Consider the following 23,223-nt stretch of genomic DNA (forward strand, 5'->3'; position numbering starts at 1 on the left):
ATTTTCCCTCCTTCCATGGTCACTGTGATGGAGTAAACTAAATGGAGTGCAACTAAAGGAGTTGCACTAGACTTTTTGATGGAGATATGGAGTATTTCCTGAACAGAGAAATTTCTCAAAGTCAGTTTTGTGGTATCATGTGGATTTATCCCTTAATTATTTAACAATTGCAAGTTGCTGTTCTGTTTGATCTATAAAGAAAGTAACACTATGTTTTATCAGAGTAATAATAAGCTGTTTTACAATTATAAATGTAATGATAAATATGCAGTTGTGTCAGTATGTTTCAGGATACCTTTATCTTCATTCTCTATTAGCAAGATAAAATTGGATCATAATGCTCTGCATTGCTGTGATCCCATTGCAGCCTACACCTTCCTTGAGGGGGAGGTGCTGATATCTCCCTGGTGACCAGCAACAGGACAAGAAGAAATAGAAGGAAGATGCATCAGAGGAAGTTTAGATCAGGCATCAGGAAAAGGCTCTTCACTGGGAGACTGGTTGGTCAGTGGAAGGGACTTTCCAGAGCATGTTTTAGTCATGGCACCAAGCCCATCAGAGGTCAAGAAGCATCTGGATGGTGCTCTTAGTTATATGGTTTAGTTTCATGTAGTCCTGTGAGGAGCAGGGAGTTAAACTCAATGGTCCTTGTGTATTCCTTCCAACTTGAGATAATCTATGACTCATTTTTTTACTTAAAACAGACAATGCTGTTTTTAAGAAAAAAACATCATTCAAGTTTTATTAATTAGCTTTTACCTTGCTGGCAATAGCAAAATGAAATTAAGCTATATGACAAATGTTTTGGATCAACAACCTTTGTTTTTTCCCCTCTAAGTAATGCTGCATATCTAAGTACTCTCATTTGACTCTTCAAACCTGTTTGAGACAAGGTGATTAGTAACTCTTTGACAAACACCAGCAAAGCATGTTGTCATGTAGGAAAAGACAGGAGGCCTTCAATTCCCTGAATTAGGCATCCAAAAGTCTCCTGTTTTTTGTCTGCCTAATTATAGGAAAAGCTAAAGACATGCTAAGTACATCCCTAGGAGCTCTGGAGGCTCCTTTGGATGCCAATCAAGAAATTTGAGAGCATGGAACTTGATTTCAGGATCCTGATATAAGTGCTCTGAATTTACTCTGGGCTGTTTTACACAGTGCTCTGAGGTATTATAGCAATACTGTGAATTTTCAAAGTAATTTTCAAACTTAATTCAATTGTCACTTGCAAGAACAGGTATGCCAGTCTGTATCTTCAGAAATCAGTATATTCAAATACAGTCCAAAACTTTAGTCAACAGAATATTATTTGATGGATTAGTGATTTTTTTTTTCTTTTTTACAAAACATTCAATTCTTTTTCTTTTTTTCTTCCCCATCACTGCAGACAATTGATTTAGAGGGGTTCAAGCTGTTCATGAAGACTTTTCTGGAGGCAGAGTTACCAGATGATTTCATTGAACACCTTTTTACATCATTTAGGAACAAAATCTCTCACTGCAGCCCATTAATTAAAAACAAACCACAGCACCTTTCTGGAGGTAAGTAATAAAATCAGTACTTAAAGAGCTAAAGGTTCCCTCACCCCACTGTGTTACTTCTAATAGCTGTAAATACATGGAATTCTTAACTACATGTTGAGGGATTTTTGTTCTGGTATTTGTGAAATTAGAGAAACGAACTCAGAAAATAGGGAATACTGTGAAAAGGAATTGAAATTAAATGATTTCTTTTTAACTCACAATAATGATGCAGCTGAGACACCAAGTGGACATTCTTTGTCATGTTAATGCTAATCAGATTGCTATGGTTACATGTTCTTGTTGCCTGCTCTCAGGTACAAACACTTAAAAACCTTCAAGCTTCATGCAGGAAGCTCCTGCTGGTGCTCAACCATTTATGTGGCATTGCTGCTGTTTCTCTTAACTGTCTAGGTGTGATTCTGTTATTATTAATCCTACGTACTTTACAGCTACTGATATTTTGAATGTTGATCAAGTGTTAGTATATTACTAAAAGGGATTTTGATTTCAGAAGACACAGCTAAATTCCGCCCTGTAGAAGCTGTACTTAGCTTTCTTCATCTTTTGTGACAAGTTCTGTGACATGTAGTTCTGTGACATAATTTATTCCTATTTGTGGTAAAATTATAATAATGATAATTATTATAACATCATTATTAAGGATAGTGCTGTTATTACTGTTGTTTCAATTGTAAGTTAAGTTTCTTACTCTGATTTTGCCTCCTAAAATATTTTTCTCCTAATTTTTCCAAGTTTGTCAAGAGTTTTTGGGTTTTTTTCTGTTATTAAGTACTTTAGAAATAATATAATGTAATACCAGTTTAGGAAGCTTCCATATGTTTTTAGCATAATGAGAGAAGGACTGGTAGATAAATTGTTCAGTTCACTTTGTGTGAGAATTGTTTCGGCTTGAAAATATACTGGGTTTATTTTGTAATTCAATTTCACGGTTTAAATGTTCCATCCTGATAATTTGTAACTTTTAAGGGGAAAAAACTGTGCATTGATACATTTTGATGTGCAAATGGAAACTATGGAAACACTTGTTTTTGGGTATCTAGTAATTTTTAAATGTTACCAATAGTGAAAAAAAGGAGCTTGACTGTACTGGAAAATAACTGTCAGAAATATTAGACATCCTTCTGGAAAATGGAGGGGTAAGTGAGAGCTAGAGAAATGACAAGGAAAGTAGCAGGGTTCATCAGTCTGTCAGGTATGTGCACTTAGTCTCTTTTGGTCCACTCATGTCTGTTTATAAACTGTATTTTCAGTGAAGGTGTCTGAAGAGAGATGGAAACAGATGCCAGGTAAGCAGCAGGACTGGAAGTCATCAGTAAGTCAGTACATTGCAACCAACTCTTCCCATGTCTAATTAAGAAGTAATAATTTAACCTGTATCTTGCAGCTGATAGGTTAAAAGGTACCTTAAAATTTGTATTTATTTTCATTTGGATTTCAGCACTGTTTATTTTTGAGAATAATTGTCCCAGGTTTAATAATTCTTTTTATTCTGTGAATATGATTTATATAAGAGTGGAATATGAGCTATTTGTGTAAGTTGTGTGATTAAAGCTAGCATATAACTGAATAAAATATTATAATGTCTTAATTTTAATGACACTTGACTGACATGCAAGCTCATTAAAAAGAATATTGACTTATTAAATATTTTTGTTCATTTAATATTTATTTTTTGTGTTTATTGTTTGCTGAAATCATGAAAATGTTGCATGCCAATTTGCTCTTTTTAACCTTATTTTATTGTTTTAACATGTGTATGTCATAACATGTAGGCATAACTTTTAAAATGTAGTCTTTTAAGATGCATCCAGATGGCAGTGAAGTTTTTCAAGCTAAATTTAGGGAGAGAGGGGACAACCCTCAGTCAGTGAAAAATGTAACAAACTTGTATAGAAAGTTTTTACTCCTTTCGCTGTGTTCTGCTGTCCTTTCCATTTTTCCCTATTTTGGTCCTGTAGATTCCAGTAACATCATCAAGACTGGTCATACTAATGTTGTACTGAAACAAAACGTTTGGCAATTGTGAAACTTTAATTCCAAGTGGTACACTGGAACTGCTATTAATCACAATGTCTGAGCAATTATTATGACTATTATTTAAATTCTAAATTTATTTTCTCAGTAGTCTGTCACTGAGACTTCTGTGTTTTAAATATGTGCTGCACTGACACACATCTGGCTGTGTTTTTGGGATAACAGTACACTTGGGTATTAGTAGAGTTTTTGTTGACACTAAAACATCTTCAATTAGTGTAGTTGTTGTCAATCTATAAATTAGATGAAGCTTCTACAAGCACAAGAAAGTGGATGCAGACTTGGGATTGTTTTTAATATTTAGCATCTACTATGGTAGAACAAAAATATTCACCAAATCATTTTGTAGTCGAATGAAATCAGATCAGCACAAATTAAAAAAAAGTTTATGTCATTCCCATAATTGGGTGAGGGGCGGGGGAGGTTGGATAGTTTATTTTAATTCTACCTTTGCTGGATAAACTATGAACATGAATTGTTTAAAGCTTTATATTTAAATTAAGAAGTAATTGGAGATTCAGATAAAACAAAGATGAATGCATGCAGAAGTTGCATTTTCATTTTCTGCTTGTGTCATATATTCAGACTAACAAAGGCTATGGATTGTTTCCAGGTCTGAGACTTAACAAGGGTACCTCTACATCCAGACCTCCTACTCCTGCCAACTCACATTTACCAGACATGATCCAGCTGAAAGATATTGTTTGCTATTTGTCACTGCTAGAAAGAGGAAGACCTGAAGACAAGCTAGAATGTATGTTCTTTTTTAATTTTAAATATTTATTTCCATAAGTCATCAAATATTTTATTTCTGAATTTAAGAACCAGTTTTGAGCAGATGGGTTATAAAAATCTGATTCTAGGTGACCCTAATTGCAGAAATTATTTTTTTCTTCCTAATGGTGAGATTTTAAATTAAATTTGTTCTATCTAGCATTTGCTAAAATGGGGAGTAAGGATTGTACATTCTCTAGTTACAATAATGCTCTCTACACTGTCTTGTCTTGTTTAGTATCAGATCTGAGAAAAGCAGACAAACTATACTGAGTATACTTAGAGATCTATAGATGGGGTGAATAACCTGTACTACACATCCTAATACAAACAAAGAATAGTTGCTAATATAGGCTTTGGGTCCTATAATATTATTGAATACTGAAAAGCCAAGAATGGTCCAAGTCTGCACCACTGTTGGGAAGGAGTGTTTGACACAGGGAATTAAAAATTCTTGCTTGGTTGTTTTGTTTGGTTTTTATTTTTTGATTAGCGCCTTGGTCATTAAAATGCAACACACTACCTATTAAAAAAGTCAAAAAACAACCCTGTGAGTTTGATCTATAAATGGGAGGAAAAAAGAAGAAAACTTGTTTCCTTATTGTGGAATTTTAGAAATTAGTTTCTCATGTGGCTAAATAGTCAGACCAATCATATGGTCCTTATTGAGGAGAAATATACTTCAATATACATAAATGGTCTGTTTATAAAAGATCCGTGGGATCAGGCTCTCTTATGCAAAGTAAGTGTTCAATATGTTAGGATGTGCAAACAGTAGGCTGCTTCTGTCAAAATAAGAAATTCATTACAAGGTTATATGTTGCTGAAGTATCCTGATGTTTTGTTAACCTGTAGTTAGCTTACAGTGGCAACTTTGTATTGCAAGGTCACAGCAAATCCCCCAAATCCCCCAAATTTGGTGATATTATTTTGGTATCATATGAGTAAAATATGAGAGTATAAGTGTGTGAATGCACATTCAGAACACAGACACAGAAAAACTGAGATCCAAGGACTGAATTTAATTTACAGTGTAATAACTGCTGCACGGTAGTGAGTTATGCAAGCCTTACCAGAGCTCTGAGGAGCTCGATGCACAAACCACGGCATGAAAGAGAGATCACTTGCCTCCTCTGGTGTCAGGAGTTGGAGAAACAGAGGAGCAGATGATAATTGCAGTACAGGATTTTCCATCAACTTCCTGCAATAGCCTGCAGTAGGAGCTGCATGGGCAAAAGACTGTTATATGTTATTTAAGAGCGAGAGAGTATGACCTACTATGTGTATGGTAGTTAAATATTTTGTGTATTCAAAGTCACTTGTATTTGCTACATATAATTCTGGGCATGTGGTTTAATGGGTTTATTTTCCTCTTTGTTATACAGAATTGAAATATACCATGTATTTTAGCTTTATAGTATTTAAATTTCAGCTTATGCTGCACCATTGTATGCAGACTTTTATGTTGATTTAAGTTGAATTCTCATTGTAAATTAATGGTATAATTTAACTCTTTTTCTGAATTTGAAAGTAGTAGGTCTGATGGCTGTAATGTAAATTATAAGTTTGTAGCAATGAAGGGAAAAAAGAAAAATGGCTTATTCTGGATTTGCCAACATTAATATCAATACAAATTTCAAGTAGTGGTTTTAATTTTTTTTTCAAATGTCAAAAATTGGGAAAAAATAGTCATAGCTCAGTATTTGGAAATTTAATTCAGGATATGCAGAACATGAAAGTGGTGCTTTCAATTAAAATTTGATGTAGGCTGAAGGATAAACTACACTAAGAGAAAATAATGTTTCATCTTTGGATCTACATGATCTACAGATTTTTAGAGATTTATAAATATTCCAGAAGATAAATGGATTTTCTAACCTATTAAGAGTTTAGAGAGGTCTTGCATAGTGTGAACTTCACCTATTTGGCATGCTCAGCACATCTATTATTCATAATCTATGTATGATCTGAATATACAGAAAATCCCAAACATTCCTCACAGAGATACACTGAAAGAAAATATATAGCCATATAGTCAGGTAAGGGAATAGGAAAAGAAATACAAAATTTGAAAGAAAAAGAAATACAAAAATTTGACTTGGTCTCTGTAGCTTGCATCAGAACTTTTGTTTGGTTGTTTTCATCATTTTGTTGTTGCTTTGGTTTTGTTTTTTTTTTTTTTTTTTCCTCCTAGAGTGTGTAAATCAAGAGCATGAATATTTAGAGTGTATGAATAGAAAAGAGATTGCATGCCACACCACTAGCATAGTTTCCAGAATCTAGCCAAGAGCACAGATTGAGCCTTTTTGCTACCCTATACCTATGTAATTGGAAAGACTTAGTTTCTACAAAGGTGAAACAGTTATAATTATGCTAATGTTGGGTTTGAAATGACTGATTATAACTACTGATTCATATTAAAGGAAAAAAAAAGTTGTAAGCAGTACTGCTCTGGAGTGGGTAAAGGTCACAGAGATGCTAAAACTTGCTGTAAAATATGATCTCAACCTGTGTCTAAAATCATAGAGGAGGAGGAAGGAGAGCCAAATGATTTTAACTTTATTGTGGAGTGATTCAGTTATTCATCCCTATGGAAACTGTGAATGCCTAATGGTACCTTTGGCAGACAATATTAGCTGTCAAGCTCTGAGAAGCTTTGGTGGAAGGTGTACTAGCAGGGGCAGTACCAATCTCTGGTGGCTTTTGGCATTAACATGTTTTACGCTGAGACAATTTTGCTGTGGTAACTCTAGGGAAAGAAGGATATTTTTATAGGTTTTCCTAACCTGTAACTAATGAATCATGGGCCTCTGTGCCATGAAATAGTGTACTGCTGTAAATATAATCAATCTTATATTACAGCTCTTAAGAGCAATGCAAGGTAGTGGCAAAAATTGCTGAAGCGGTATAGAGGTATAGGTATTGCCTTTTTTCCACACAGTCAGATGATCAACTCATTCCTAAGGTGGAGTGTATAAGTGAAACAAACCAATACATACAGTTACTATGTTTTGCTGAAAGTCCAAAAATGATCAAATTATTTCTGAACTTACTCTCTAATTGCTAGTAATTTCTTCTCACTTCTCATTATATAGTTTCCTGAAAATTATGGTAAGCTTTGTTTGTGAATTTTTTTTGGACTGTAACAGCATCCGCTATGGATCCAGTGTAGTAGGATTCCTCAGTGTTAAATAGGTCATATGTAACATTTCCAGAGACATCTGATTAAACAATAAGATTGCTTGTGTTTTGCTATTGGTGAAAGCATTACATTGTCCTGGAACTACCACTACATGGGCTAACTTCTTCATCCCTAAACAATAGGTGTAGGGGTAAAAAAAATTATGCTGCTGAAGAGCATGGTGGGTATTTGGATTTCAGAGCTCTGACAAACTGTCCCTGAATGTAGGGACAAAGAGTGGGGTATTTGTAAACTTCTGGATTTCCTTTTTAGTCTTCTAACAGTATTCCTATGAAAGCTTTATGCTTTGCTGGTTCCAAATATCTTGACAATGGTCCATGTATCCTTTCTTTTGCCTAGGATCAAGTCATGATACAATCTTGAAAGTGTATTTCTGGATATTGTCAAAATATACCTTTTTGTCTGCGTGGCTCCCCAGAATGTTGGGAGTACATTTTGAAATTGATGAAGCAAGTATGGTCCTGGAAGAAGTCATACTGGCAGTTTGTGATGAATGTTTATTGTTGGATTTGGATGCTTAAGTATTTAAAATATTAATTCTGTGTTTTATTTAATTGTTCAGAAAATAGTTTCTAAAGCAGTATCACTGTTGAATAGTGATAGCTGCAGCCAAGGGAGTAGCATTGTGACTTAAGCAGGCTTATCAATGTTTGTATCTAATTGTGTGTTACCCTGTGTTTGGTTAGATCACAGAGAAGGACCTTTTGGTAGTAGTCATGAAGACAGATCCTCTCTAGAGGGAAGCAAAATCAAGTTCACACACCAAATTAGCTGTTAGGGTGCTGGTGTGGAAACGGTGCGATTGTACTCTCCGGCTAATAAGTCTCATTGGAGGCACTGCGGCAGGGTAGTTGCTGAGTGAAACCTTTCACATAATGCAACTTGTTTGGAGGGTCTACATCTAGTCTGATCATTAAACAAAAATCTTATTACTTACCCTTTCTTTGAAACTCAATCTTAGTAGTTTTGTGTTTTGGTTTGGAGCTGTTTGTTTTTTTTTTTTAAAGAGATGTATATGTTGTGTTTTCTAACTGAGTTTTCCTTCTTTTCAGTTATGTTTCGCTTGTATGATACAGATGGGAATGGATACCTGGATAGTTCGGTAATGTTTTTTATGTATTGCGTTGTAAGAGTATATCAACATGGCAAAACTATACAAAACTACATTCATTCTATTCAAGTTTATATTTATCCTGAATTATTAGAAGCAGTATAATATATAGTCAATAAAAATTTATTCATTTGAAAAGTAATGTTTGAGTTTTCCAATGAGAAGTACTGCTCCTACAATTGTATAAATTTTCAGTTGCTGACACTGCTGTCATGGAATGCTGTTCTATAGTCTTCTGATTTTTAATGATACTACTGTAGGAAACACATTAATATGATTCCAATAATTCTGGTATGCTGCTGGGAGATGTGTATGAAAGCACCATTTGTACAGATTTCATTAAAAAGTATAAGTGTGAGAGTCACACAGTGCATTTATGTGGAGAGTTGTCATAACTTATTATTAAGAATGAAGCAACAATATTAAGGGCAAAGTTTTGAGGAGTAGCCCAGCCAAATGTTAGAAGAGAAGTTGGAGGTATGGAAATAATTTTTAAAGATGTAACTATTTTTTCTGATAGCTAACAGAAACAAGTGTTCTATTAGCAGTGTTAGGTTTTTTTTTTTCTTTTCTTTGGATTTTTCCCCCTTTTTTAATCTACTGGAAGCAAGACAGCATAGAATGGATTGATAAGGAAGAGGAGGTGATTCCCTTAAGTTGCAGAGAAGTAAGGAAGCAGAATTATATACGGGTGTAAAGTAAATATGGCACCATAATTTTAGGCAATATCAAGTTGAGTTGGATGCCTGGATACAAAGGAAAATTTAGAATGGTCCTAGATAAGCATTTGAGCATGGTTACCAAGCAAACGTGTATATATAAGTATAGAAAAGCCCTAGTGATATGTGATCAAGGGAAATTGAAATACTACTGTAGTAGTAAGAAAATAAATTTATAATAGTTTACAGAATCCACTTTATACCTATTTCTATTAGAAACTTGTGATTTGTACGATTAATGTAAAAAATAATAATTTTAATAGTTTTTTGAGTAGTTTTTCGATTGCTCAAATTAGAATGATGGAATTTAAAGATCATTAAATGATCTTATCACAGGATGGAAATCAGATCGTGGAAACATGGTTGCTTGAAAGATAACTAGGAAGGAAGAATCTGTGACTACTTTCAATTACTTTGATTGTAGGGCTGTATTTCACCTCCCTGAATGCTTTGTAGCCTGTGCAGGATGTTTTGCTAGTAAGCAGATTTACTTCAGAATACAGCTTCCAGTGTAAAGTACATTTCATCAGGAATATTGATGAAATAGTGTCACAGCATGCAGTATGGTTGAATTATTAATTTCTTGCAGTATAATTTTTCTTTATAACCTTGCATTGAATATCATACTTTTTTATTCATCTCTAGGAGCTGGAAAATATCATTGCTCAGATGATGCATGTTGCAGAGTACCTTGAGTGGGATATTACTGAACTAAGTCCAGTAAGTATCCAGTTATCACAATTTTTTAATGTTGCTAGAGACAGCTATCATAATTTTGTGTTACTTCATATCCACGTGGCGTTCTGTAGGTGAGTAAGGTAAAAATAAGCATAGCCTGTGTTCCACTATGGCACTGTGAATTAGCACTTGTACTGGTATTTTGCTGTTTAAATTTGATCTATGAAGTGTTGAATAAATGTAATAATTAACCTCTATAACATAAGTGGTTTGTCTCTGAAAACTTCTTAAGAATGAGTGCACAGAGGACACAAGTTGTTTTGGGATCTTAAGGTATTAATAAAATGTAAACACGAGTATGACACTTTATTTTCTGAACTCATTTGACTACAGCTACCATGCAAGTAATATTTTTGGTTTTTTGTATGAGACAATTGGAGATAGGCATATATCCTAACAAGTTGCTGTATTAGAATATAGAAATAATAAATTAGAACTTACAAGATTTTTCATTAAACTGTAGATTCTTCATGAAATGATGGAAGAAATTGATTATGATCATGATGGCACTGTTTCCCTAGAAGAGTGGATCCAAGGAGGAATGACAACAATCCCACTCTTGGTCCTACTTGGGTTAGAAAATGTAGGTATTAAATAGTAGCATCAAGTTTCTGCTTGCATGTTGACTGTGGCCTTTAGGTTAGTTTCTCTGTGGCCTGTATAAAGAATGACTTTGCTTTACTCCTCTTTATTATTGGCCAAATGACATGCAAAAAATGAACCACGGAATCACTGGCATCAGTTTAAAGCACCAACTAATAAGCTGGCTCTGGTGCTGGAAGTTGTAAAAAGCTGAATAATTTTCCCTGCTAACAACCTGTTAATTCCAAGCTGCAATATTATCTGGTAAGTGTGTTTTACTGCCCATGTGTATGTTACAGCTGGCATGGAGTAGTGTCTAATCTTCTCAGCATGGTACTGGGTTGTGTGGCCTAACTGCACTGAGTCACAGAACAATCTAGGTTGGAAAGAATTTCTGGTGATCTTTGTTCCTGTTGCGCCACAGACTGAGTTATCCAGGGCCCTGTCAAGCCTGGATAATTGAGTGAGGTGGATTCTACCAGTACTGTGGGCAAACGTTCCCTGTGTTAATTGTTCTTAAGGGAGTTTTGTTCATATGTGCAGATGGAATTTCTTCTGCAGCAATTATTGCTGGCTCTTGTCCTGTCATGCTACATCCCTGTGAAGATCTTCTTTCTCTGTAACTACATTAGTAAAGTATAGAAAGAAGCAGTATCAAGGGGGACACTTACACTAATGGATAGAGTATTGTGAAAAATGAGCTTATATTCTCTACATTTACAACCTCACATTAAAGGTAATAGAGATGTAATATGATCCATTTTCTACCAGTTCAACACAGTTCTTTTAAGGCTGGCATGTTTTCAGTGCCACCTGCTGTCCTATATTTGAACTAATTTTTAACTCATCTATTGAAGCATGGGTTTCAAATGCTTTTCTGCTATTTGAAAGAAAGCCTTCTAATATATTTTTAATCTCTTTTGTTAAGTAATTTTCACATATTGAAAATAATAAACAATATTTATTTTCCCCACTTAGTGCAATCTAGACTGCTGTAGTTGCTCTATACTATTTTATTTGCATGAACAATGCTCAGATTGATATTTTGTGCAGGGGAATATGTAACAAGTTTATTGAATAGAAGATAAGTCTTGAAAAATCTAATTAATTAAATTACAAGTAATTTGAATTGAAGACAACTTTCAATGTGTCTGAATCATGCGGTACTAATTCCCTAATTCTATATGTGAGACGGAGTAAGAAAAATATTAAATTACTGTCATCAAACAACAGATTTTTGTCAGGCTGAATTCCACTGTTTCCATAGAATTACTCTTAACCAAGGCCAGCAAATGCTCTCAAGCAAGCAGTATAGCAGATAACTGATAGTGATTTTCAGTACAGATTTTTATTTTATGACAAGTAGTATAGATGTTCTGGAAATATTTTTCAATATCTACATTTCATTTTTTCTAATTTTGAAGCTCCTAAAGTATGGCATAAATTAATGCAGATCATTCTGTAGAGTTTATTTTCATATTAAAGCAAAAGCTGTTAGAAAGAAGCTCTGTTATCCTTTTGAGTATTTTTACTAATTTTTCAATATTTATCATGTTGTGCATAGCTTCACTAGGGAAATACTAAAAATACATAAATAGCAATCAAAATTCTACAGCCTGTTATTAGCATAGGTCAGTGTTTCTGTCATCATGAGTATTCCTAGTTTTTGATGAATTTAAGAGACAAATGTACAGTCATGGGAAAAGTATTACAATACCATGCAAAATGTCTTGTTATCAGTAAACATAGTTTATGTAAACTCCATTACCTACATATGAGCTGATTTGCTAGTAATTTTCTAGTGATTCTCTAGGACAATATGCTACCCTTTAAAAGGGCTCCTATTTTTCTTTCTGTGTTTAAAACTGCTTAATTTTTTAAACCATCACATTATATGTAGAGAAAAGCAATCTTTTAAAATTTTTCATTAAACCAGCAAAAATACACTACTCTCATTTGTTCATAGTTCAAATAAAATTGTATTTTAGGACATTGAAAAGTGAAATCAATACTAATGCCTGTCTGTTATTTAGTGTAAACTGATAGCATGACTTTGATTTTGCAGCATCTAATGTATTATGCAAGCTCTTCATTCCATTGCATCAGTGCCATTAGTCAGACGCTCTTATTTATTTTTGCATGCCATTGTTAGATTTTGCAAACCTAGCTTCCCAAGACTCTGCTTTCTGGGTGTCTAATCTCTCTCATTTTAGTTATGGTAATGAAAAATAAGATAAGAATCTTTTGGACTCACTAATAAAATAAAAAAGTGCTAGTATTTTAAGATTTTCCTCAAGTTGATTAGTATGTTGTTCTGATTTGAAAGCAAAACCAATGAGAGACTCCAAGTCAGAAATAAAATTTATTAGGAAAAGGGAAAAGAAACAAAATACATGCAATAATATGAAAGAAAAACCACTGACAGAGTCAGAATACAATCTAACACCCTTTTGACCAGCATGTTGGTAGCAGTCCAAATTGGAATGGCTGCATTCCTCCTGGAGTGGCAGATGTGGCTCTGTCAGAGCAGTGATCCTGTAGAAGGGTGTAGTCTTCCTCTGAAGGTCCAGTGGAAATCCCCAGCTGTTCCTCTTGGGAACCAGTGGAAAAGCTGAGTCTGATGTCCCCAAAAGCCAGATTATATCCAGGTAGAAATGCTTGGCTCCTCCCTCTGGGCAGAGAATCTCACAATGGGATGTTACAATTCTTACCAGTCACGTAGTGACATTCAATAGCCCATTTTCGGCAGATGTCTCCCTGGAGGGAGAGCTGGTTGTGGAAGAGGTAAGGAAAACTGCCCACTTAACAGAAGGCAACTGCCATACAGATGGCAAATGGAATACATCTTGCCTATCAATCTGGGACATATGTGAAAATAAGGGGCATAACCTACTGCATTATGCTGCTTAGATATGTCCAAGTAATATTCATATGTTGTAAATCAGAGGGAAAAAAGCAACAACAAAACCACCCCCCTCCCCTTGCTCCAAACCCCAAAGCAAAACCACAAAAAACCCCAAACAAAACCCACAAACAAAGAACCCACGAACCAAATTACTCTGTCACCTTCTTGTGAGTGTTAGTTCTGTACTGAATTCACAATGACAAAATTCAAGAGATTGGGTTCAAAGCTTGTCTAGTATGACAGTGGCAAAGAATTGTGGCTATTGTTTATTTAAATAAATTATGATATGAGTGGAATATTTAATTTATTTTGGGTTGGGGTCCATTAACACTGTAATGTACTTAACTGTTGTATAGAGCTTGTATGAAGGATAGAAGATTTTCAGCTGGTCGAATTTGATATGCTAATGTCAGTGAAGCTATGATAATTTATTTCAGTTGCAGATTTGTCATGGTACTTTCAGAATTCAGTTACATTGTTTGTACTTAATCCTTAGTTTCCTGTAATAGCTATACAGAAAGGTCAGATATAATGTAAAAGTTCTATATTACATTTAAAGCCTTTCAATCAGTTTTTATTACATACTGTATTAGATGATTTAGTCAGAATAATTTAAAAATAAGGAGAATTTAAGTGAACTATGGAACTATATGATTTAAAAATAAAAGAACAAACAAGTCAGTGTTTATGAGTAGCGGGGTTGAGATTAGGCTGACCTCTCACACGTTTGTGGCCTTTGCCCTCTGACCTCATCAGTAATCCCTTCAGAGAGAGACAAGAATGTTAAGCTGTAGCTACAAGCATTTACCAGCCACCTGTTACCACGTCAGAGAAGTAACACAGAAATCTGCTTGATTTCCCTCTCTCTCCCTCTCTCCTTCTCTCTCCCTCTCTCCTTCTCTCTCCCTCTCTCCTTCTCTCTCCCTCTCTCCCTCTCTCTCCCTCTCTCCCCCTCTCTCTCCCTCTTTCCTTCTCTCTCCCTCTCTCCCCCTCTCTCTCCCTCTCTCCCCCTCCCTCCCTCTTTCTCCCACTCTCTCTCTGCTCCCCTCCCAGCTTTTGTCATGGACTTTCTTGAAATTTCTAGTGCCCTTCAAATTTATTTGAGATTGACTAATTGAAAAGTTGCTGGTGCGGTTTAGAGTGATGAAGATAATAGGACAAAGAGCATAAAAAAGTCTAATTTCCCTAGGAAATCAACCTTAATATCTGGTTTGTTTTAGTTTGCTGGCCTTTATGTTCTGTTTCCTCCTAAGATTTGATTTTGGAGTTATTATGAAGGTAGACTTCACAAATACAGAGTTCTGTCTCTGAGAATGTACCAGAATAGAAATGACACATTTGATTTTTTGGTGCTTTTGAAAGTAGTTGATGTTCTAAATGAATAATTTGGGTACAAGATGGGGAATTTAAATAAGAACTTAATTGGTTCTTTTTCTGTAGGGATGCTGAGCTAGATACATATACTATTTGGCAATATGTTTTAGAAGAAAAGCTCTTGGAATTGCATACATGTATAATCCATTTGTAATTGGGTGATTACCCTTTTTCTCATTAGCACTGTCTAAATGTGTTCTATATGGCATCTACTGGAACCTTTGTTGTTAAGACAGAGTAATTCTTACTCTGATGTTTAGTTGTTTCAAATTCAAGAATTTTTTTTCAAGAAAAACAAAATGTTAACTATGTAAGAACTTGTTATTTATGTGGTTTAATTTTTAGTAATAAATGTATGAGGTAGTTTTTTGCTGAGTGTCACATTTCAGTCTGGAGTTTTCACAGTCCTCATCAACTTTCCAAATATATTTTTACTTCTATGTTAGTCTTTCACCCAAACACCAATTGGACAGAGATATCTCTGCAGTACTCCTGATTCTTTGGGAAGTGGTCTTTTGCACATTAGTGACCACTAGGCTATTTATTCTACTTCTCCACGGTAGAAACCTTTGAAATTTCTGACCTTTTTATTTGTTTCTGAATTAATTTAAATACATTGACATTGTAAGAGAAGGTGGGCAGTTAACTCATTGATTCTGCCTAGCATCACTTAAGATTTCTTTTGTAATCTATGCACAAAAGGCTTCTTAATGATAGGTTTTCTCAGCCATAAGTGTTGTACTCTGCTCTTTGGTAGGTGTTGTACAGTATTATTCCACCATGATTTGATAGAAGCCCTTGATTTTGCTTTTAAAGTAATTGCATGCCAGGTGCTTGGTCTCACTTTTCCTGTAACAAATGATTACTATCATCTCTGTCAGTGATTGCATAAAAAGGAAGTATAAACTGTAAGTTCAGAAGTGGTAGTGTTTAAAGAAATGCTGTACTTTGGGGAAGTATTTTATTCCCTCTCCACTGGCCACTAGATGTCATGGTTGCACTGTGCCTGGTACTGAATAGTTGCCCTAAGGTGAGAGAGAAGTTTAAAACCAGCAAATGCTGCATAAAGTCAGCAATATTTTGAAATAAGGCAAATATACCTTTCTTTTAAATAATTAATTGTAACTTCCAACCCAGTTCACCTTTTAAATCAAGGTAAATTTTGGTGGAACAAATATTTTTGTTGAATTGAGACTATGTTTCAATTAAATCTTAAGGATCTACTCTTCAAATTCTACTTCGGATCCTCAAGCAGCAAATATTATGTGATTGTACTTAAATATTTTAAAAAACAACATTTAAACTCTTTTAATTGAATGTGGGATAGAATGTTTCAGTGGGAGTCCACACTTGGTGGACTTACTGGTTCTTACTGTGTATATTACATATGTTGCCATACTTTTTGAGCTGTATGTTAAAATGGAATCCAACTAGAAGCTTGCAAAATTTCATTTGTGAGTCCAGGTGATCTATTATACCGTGAGTAATCCCTTCAGGCCTGATTTTGAAATGACTGCTCAAAACCTGGCCAGTTTCATAGTCTTCTGTTTATTTCGTTCAGAGAGGAAGAAGGGCAGGCCTTTTATTGTCCCGAGTGACATTTTTGTAAGTCCTTTCTGAGTTTTCTGGAAGGCCGAAGTTCCATACGCTATTTCCATACAGGCAGAGGGCAAACTCGAGCCCCTTGAGCTGTAGCTCGCTCCCGTTGTGCCAGTTCGTTCCCAGCGGGAGGCAGACTCTCCGTCAGGGATGAAGGAGCTCTGCTGTGGCGGCAGGGCCCGCCGAGGTTGCGGTGTCCCCGCCGAGGTTGCCGTGTCCCCCTGAGGTTGCGGTGTCCCCCGAGGTTGCGGTGTCCCGGCTGAGGTTGCGGTGTCCGTGTCCCCCGAGGTTGCCGAGTCCCCCGAGGTTGCGGTGTCCCCCTGAGGTTGCGGTGTCCCCCGAGGTTGCGGTGTCCCCTGAGGTTGCGGTGTCCCCCGAGGTTGCGGTGTCCCGGCTGAGGTTGCGGTGTCCCGGCTGAGGTTGCGGTGTCCGTGTCCCCCGAGGTTGCGGTGTCCCGGCTGAGGTTGCCGAGTCCCCCGAGGTTGCGGTGTCCCGGCTGAGGTTGCGGTGTCCCCCTGAAGTTGCGGTGTCCCGGCTGAGGTTGCGGTGTCCCGGCTGAGGTTGCGGTGTCCCCCTGAAGTTGCGGTGTCCCGGCTGAGGTTGCCGTGTCCCCCGAGGTTGCGGTGTCCCGGCTGAGGTTGCCGTGTCCCGGCTGAGGTTGCCGTGTCCCCCGAGGTTGCGGTGTCCCCCGAGGTTGCGGTGTCCCGGCTGAGGTTGCGGTGTCCCGGCTGAGGTTGCCGTGTCCCCCGAGGTTGCGGTGTCCCCCGAGGTTGCCGTGTCCCGGCTGAGGTTGCGGTGTCCCGGCTGAGGTTGCCGCGCTGGCGGAGCCGAGGCGCTGCCCGGCCCGGCCCTGGCCCCGCTGCCCTGTGGCAACTTCGCAAATGCCTTTCCTTACTACAGCCCCGCTTTCCCTTTTGTCTCCGGGTTGAAAAAAGCCCGGGAACACGCAGGAGTAACTAACCTCTTCTGTGTATAAGGTGTAAAATAAACGGTGTTTCATGCAGGTATACAATTTTACCGTTATTTACAATTTAATTAATGCGGCATCAAGGTCTCTGCAGATGACAGATTTTGGACAGGGAAACTATACTGTGGCTATTTATGAAGCTTTTAAAAGCCATTTGGTTTTCCCTCCTCTGCTCCCTTTTCTATTTCTGGATGAGTATGTGGATGAAGGCTGTAGAAGACTTTTGTTTAGATTTCTCAAACACACACACACGCCCAGTATCTCAGAAGTGAGCCTTCCAAACACTGTGTGTCCCTTGAGTCAGGTTACTCCCTCTCCACTTGACCAAAAACAGACTTAAAACCCTTTTTTCCCAAAATAAATTGAACAAAACAAAACATGATATGAATTCTTTGCTGAGAGCCAACCAAAGGAGTATAGAATGTATAGAAATACATTTAAATACAAATACAGTTGTATTTGCTTTAAACTATGTTTGCTGCATAGTTTAATAGAAACTCTTCTCACCTTCCCACTGATGGAACAATACCTAAAAATCATAATAAAATTATCTTGAACAAGTCAAGTAAATATTTTTAAAATAAATGGAAATAAAATAATCAGTGAAAGAATAACAGCTACTCCATAACATTCTTCTAACTTGGATGCTTGTTACTAACTCTTCTCATAGAAAAAAACCTGAATATTCTGGTATTTTAGACATTCTGTAGCTATTTTAAGAGGGTGTGTTTGCTGGGATCAAAATTTATTAGTAATTTCATTCCTTTTTTTAAGTCTCAGAATCTTGAAGATCTCTTTGTCTACCTTATACACAAATATCTGAAAAGCTGACATAAGTTAATACTAAACCAGGTTAGGGACATGTAGCTAATGTCTGAGAGCATAAAATTTTCCACTCGTTCTAAGGTTGGCTCTTTTATGGTTGACTTGCTTTTTAAGGTCAGGTGGTTTTGGCAATCAAATCCATGGTAGCAGGGTCAGGACCATGAGTTAAGAGAATCATTGTTAACAAAATAAATGTTACTATTGTCATTATGTTTAAAAGTCTGGGTATGACATATGGAGGCTTGATTTTCAGTGATGTGTATAATGAAGTGAGGGAGAGCATTTTACTGTACCTGCCCTGCTTTGAGATCTTCTTAATGCCTATTTGTTTTTAAACTATTTCTCAGGATATGAAAGCAAAATGAGTTAATGTCAGTAAATGCACTGATGTGTAAGAATTGTGGATTTTATTCATACTTAAAGACTTGCATTGAAGTAGCTTTGTTTCATATTATGTCTTTTTTTTTTCTCTTGGCAGTGTTTTAAAAAGTTATGTGCATGCATAATCATATGCAGCACTTTATTGCTTATTTTTGGCAATGCACAAGAGCAAAAATTTAATTTGCTCTTTTCCAAAAGTGCATTGTGTTTATGTAATAGATTTGCATCAGTTGCAGTCTGTAACACAGCTAAGTGTTTTAATTGGCAGAACACCCACATCAAGACTTGTTTGTTTTTCTGATAAGGAAAATGCCAGCTAAGTTAGACCATATGTTCCATTCAAATAAGAAGCGACATACTCACATATAATGGTCATTCTTTCAAAATGAAATTAAAATTAAAAAGTAGTACAAAATTAATGTGGAAGAGGGGCAAGTTTATGCATAAATTTGAATTTCTGTTAATTTTCCTAACAGCAAGTATTTTGCTAAGGAAGGCTGGTCAGTTCACATTTGAAGTGCTTGTGGTTTATAACTATGTATTGATGATCTGAGTGATGTTAAAATTGAAGAGGACATTGTTTGCTGTATTTTTCTCAAAAGGATTTACATGGTCTTTGGTTATCTAATGAATAATTGCCTACTTTCAGAAGGCTTGAAATTCACATATTATATTGTTGTTTAACAATACTTCAAAAACGTGTGGAATATGGAAGAAAAATAGAAGTTAGAATGCTCTCTTTAATGGAATACATCCTCTTCAGCTGCCAGTCATGAAGGAGCTTGACAGGCTTCTAGTGCTTCACAGCTGCAGAATCTATTTCTGCTTCTTCAGGGGAAATTGGAAAACTTCCACACTCTTTGCCAGTCTGAGAATCCCACATTAGGCATCTGCTGTGCTTTTGCTGCAGAAAGGGGACCCTGACATTGCCCAGCTGTCAGAGATGGCATTTGAACTCCTGCTGGTACTACTTATGCTCTGATCCTGATATACTAGAGAAAAAAAATATATTTTAGCGGACTTCAGCTTATAGATGACTTGTAGGAAATTTTCAAAGTTGTGTTCTGGCTTAGACCTAGCTTTGAGCCAAACATTCTTAATTTCTTACAGTGATGATTTTGCTTTAGGATTTTTCTTTTTTGCTCACAAGGATGATGAAGTCTTCATGGTATTTGACTTGTATCGACTTCTAATTCTAGAACAGAGCAATAGATTCTTAAGGACATAACTTATACAGTATATGCTAATATAGGACAAAACTAAATTTTTATTAAAATTTATGTTCACCAATGTACATTGACTGTTCTTATCAGTGAAAACCATCATATTATTGAAAATATATTCAGGAATATTGTGTATACATGATGATAAGTAATAGTAGTTTGATGTGAGAAATCAGAAACTGGATAAGAACCAGCTGTTGATGTGGTTTCTGAGAAACAGAGATTGGTGTGACTTGCTTTAGCTATATGGCAATTTCTTTTTGGCAGTAACGTGACCAAGAAGACAACAGAGTTTCAGCAATCACAAGGCAGCAGCTGATGGACATTAACTGTCTGTGTTCCATTGGACGTTATATTTCGTAAAAGAGAAATTAGGTTTTTTTAAAGAAGGTTCATCTAGTTTTTTTAAAATAAAAACCTCTGATGATTTTAGAAAGGAAAAAGCCTCATGGCTGGTATTGCCAAGAAGCCAGGAATTTAGAGAATTTAGCATCTGTACCAATTGCACATCATTTTTTTTAGCCTTCAAAAAACAGAGAGGCCTCAGAAGGATTCCATTAAGAAGGAAGAGGAGAATCATCCAACAGAAAGCTTAGTTTTGTAAAAATTAGTGACTTGATAAAATTTTAGAGATTCACGTAAATTACAGTGGGCCCCTAAGTAGTAAGTGCCAGTGAGTTGATCAATTTATTCATGAACAATTTGAGTATAGTGCAACAGCTAACTGAAAAAATTTGCCTTAAGCATAAGAATTCCATTTTTGGAGAAGAGGTCTAAGATATAAATCTCATCCTTAAATACATGGGTTTTGATAGATAATTGGCAGTATAGATTAACTTAATTTAAAGCTGGGAATAGTTGTTGTGGTGTGGTTGGTTTTCCTGTTTAACCTATGTGATATATGTAACTAGTTCTGACAGTCATTAAGGATATTTGTGTGGTTTTAGAAAACCCTTGCTATTGTTTGTTTTGGGGAGTTTTATCTTCTGACCTGCAGCACTATTATTTTTAGGATAATTCTCGAGAAAAAAAATAATACCAGTTGTAATTTAATGTCAGACTTGTTACATTGATATCATTGTGTTGCAGTGGTGACAGCAGCCTTTTGGCTTTTTCTGAGTTGTTTTTGAAACATGTGGATGTCCATGAGCTTCTGAAGAATTTTTTTATTGTATCATTGCCTGTGTATTTAGAATGATTGTGCTGTGATCTGGTGCCGAGTCTTAAATGAAGTAACAGCTTGTCTTTTACGTTCTTGAGTCAATCACCAATTTTTATTGGCACTTATATATTTCACTGTTTATTTTATTAAGTGAAATCTGTTTCTCTTATGTGCTCTGCAGAATGTGAAAGATGATGGGCAGCATGTATGGAGATTGAAACATTTCAACAAGCCTGCCTACTGTAATCTTTGTTTGAACATGCTGATCGGAGTAGGCAAGCAAGGTCTCTGCTGTTCTTGTGAGTATGAGCATTTCAGGGTCCATTTGCTTACATGTCTGTTACTAGAAATGTTGTTCTTGGTGCATAACAAAGAACTAATAGCTTCCCCTTACAAAACCATTGCCACCACAGTAGTGTGTCCTCCTCCTCTTCTCTGCTTGAGTGCCCATGGTTCTTTTTTTTAATTTTTCAGGAGATTTGGCTTTAAAATGTGTTGTTTGAGGGAGTTTTCTACTTTCAAAGGGTTATCACTGTTAGTTCCCTTTGGAGTCTATTGCTCTTTTTTTCTTTACTGCTATTGCTTTTTTATTTTTTATTAGAGAGTATCAAACCTAGGTTTTAAATTTATACTTTTGTTGCTCCCATTTTGTTTTTACTAGTTTTTGTACAAAAGGTATCAACTTGACAAAGTCCCATGTTTTTTGATTCAAATTTTTTACAGAATTGTTTTTGTTAATTATGAAGGTGAAAATCCCAGTTTCCCAGAAATCAAACTTCTGCAACAGTTCTAAAGCTTTGTATAGTTACTTATTTTTTAGTCATAAATCTCAATCCATGTATTATCTGATTATATATTTTAAGAAGAGGAGCACAGAAAAGCTACTGTATCTAATTTGACCTTTATTAAGCTATTAGATGCAATTACTACCCTTTAATTCCTTGAGCTATAGCTATGCATTTCCTAGTAATCTGTATTTGACCACCTCATAATATTTCTCTTGAGAAACCAAGGCTTGCTGAAAGATACCTTATCTCCATCTGAAAGTTTCCAGAAATGGAAGATCCATATCTTTTTTTTGTGATGTGTTCCAATGATTAATCTTTTGGTAAGACCTATTTTCTGAATTGAGTATGTCTTACGGATGATTCCAATAATTGGTTCATGCTATGCCCTGCTCCATTAGATTAATGAGAACTTCAATACCTAACTGTATTCTTCTCATGAGGTTACCAAGTCACCTTTCATTTTTCTTTTTGGTAAAATAATCGGTTTCTTACTGCAACTGATTTTCACCAGTTTTGGTATGAAAGATAGCCCCTTACAGCTGATGAGAACCTTTCTGCCTTTACTGCTCTATTGATTTGATTTGAGATTAGTCGTGAATGAGTGAGGGGTTTGAATTGACCATTTCTCTCCTCTGGGGGCCACAGACTTCTCTGAAATATAGTTCACATGTAAATCCTTGTATACATTTTCACATCATGTAGTTTCATTCACCATAATATGAAATGGGAAAGATACATTTATTAAAATTCAAACAAATAGAAATTGCGCAACTTGAGATTATTAAATGCTGATGACAGTAGCTGGAATATATACATAAAATACTTTAATGTTCTTTTTTGTCAGACTGATATTGTGAAAAACTAAGACCCATATATGTTGGAAAGACAGTTCTATTGAGAAAATAATGTAGATCACCTTCAGTAGTTACCATAAATGGGTAGACCAGTTATATAAACTGTCCCAAAAGACCAGCCTTGCAAGACCTGTAATTTTTTTATGCTGCAGTGTGTCTTTTGAGAATGTATTTATTATTGTGCTAGGCATTTATTTTGTAAGAACAATGGTCTCAGAGTATCTGAAGAACATGCTCCTTTCAATTACTTCATGCAGCAAGAGGCATGAGTCTACTTGCAAAACTATTCCACTATTTCCTTATTTTGCTAAGCTTTTTCTCCAGTTTATTTTCAAAGCATTGCTGCTATAGATTTCATTATTTGCATTTTAGATTGTGTGGGAGGAAAAAAAAAAAGGGGGAACCACAGGGGTCCTCACCATCCCTCCATGGTCCAATCAA

General features: G+C 35.9%; 1 protein-coding gene across 7 annotated transcripts in view; it reads left to right on the plus strand.

The window, feature by feature from the left end:
• DGKB (diacylglycerol kinase beta) overlaps nucleotides 1–23,223 on the plus strand; it is a 339,840-nt gene that overhangs the window by 78,923 nt on the left and 237,694 nt on the right. For 6 of the 7 annotated variants that reach the window (XM_021538316.3, XM_021538315.3, XM_021538318.3 and 3 more), the window contains 7 exons: nucleotides 1,388–1,541; nucleotides 2,795–2,830; nucleotides 4,192–4,332; nucleotides 8,607–8,656; nucleotides 10,030–10,104; nucleotides 10,586–10,705; nucleotides 21,322–21,439. In XM_021538316.3, the coding sequence (XP_021393991.1) occupies nucleotides 1,388–1,541; nucleotides 2,795–2,830; nucleotides 4,192–4,332; nucleotides 8,607–8,656; nucleotides 10,030–10,104; nucleotides 10,586–10,705; nucleotides 21,322–21,439 (694 nt within the window). The remainder of the gene's footprint in view (nucleotides 1–1,387; nucleotides 1,542–2,794; nucleotides 2,831–4,191; nucleotides 4,333–8,606; nucleotides 8,657–10,029; nucleotides 10,105–10,585; nucleotides 10,706–21,321; nucleotides 21,440–23,223) is intronic. The other variant, XM_021538320.3, reaches the window with a different exon arrangement.

Source organism: Lonchura striata, chromosome 1 (assembly GCF_046129695.1).
Source record: "Lonchura striata isolate bLonStr1 chromosome 1, bLonStr1.mat, whole genome shotgun sequence".
Lineage (NCBI taxonomy): Eukaryota > Metazoa > Chordata > Aves > Passeriformes > Estrildidae > Lonchura > Lonchura striata.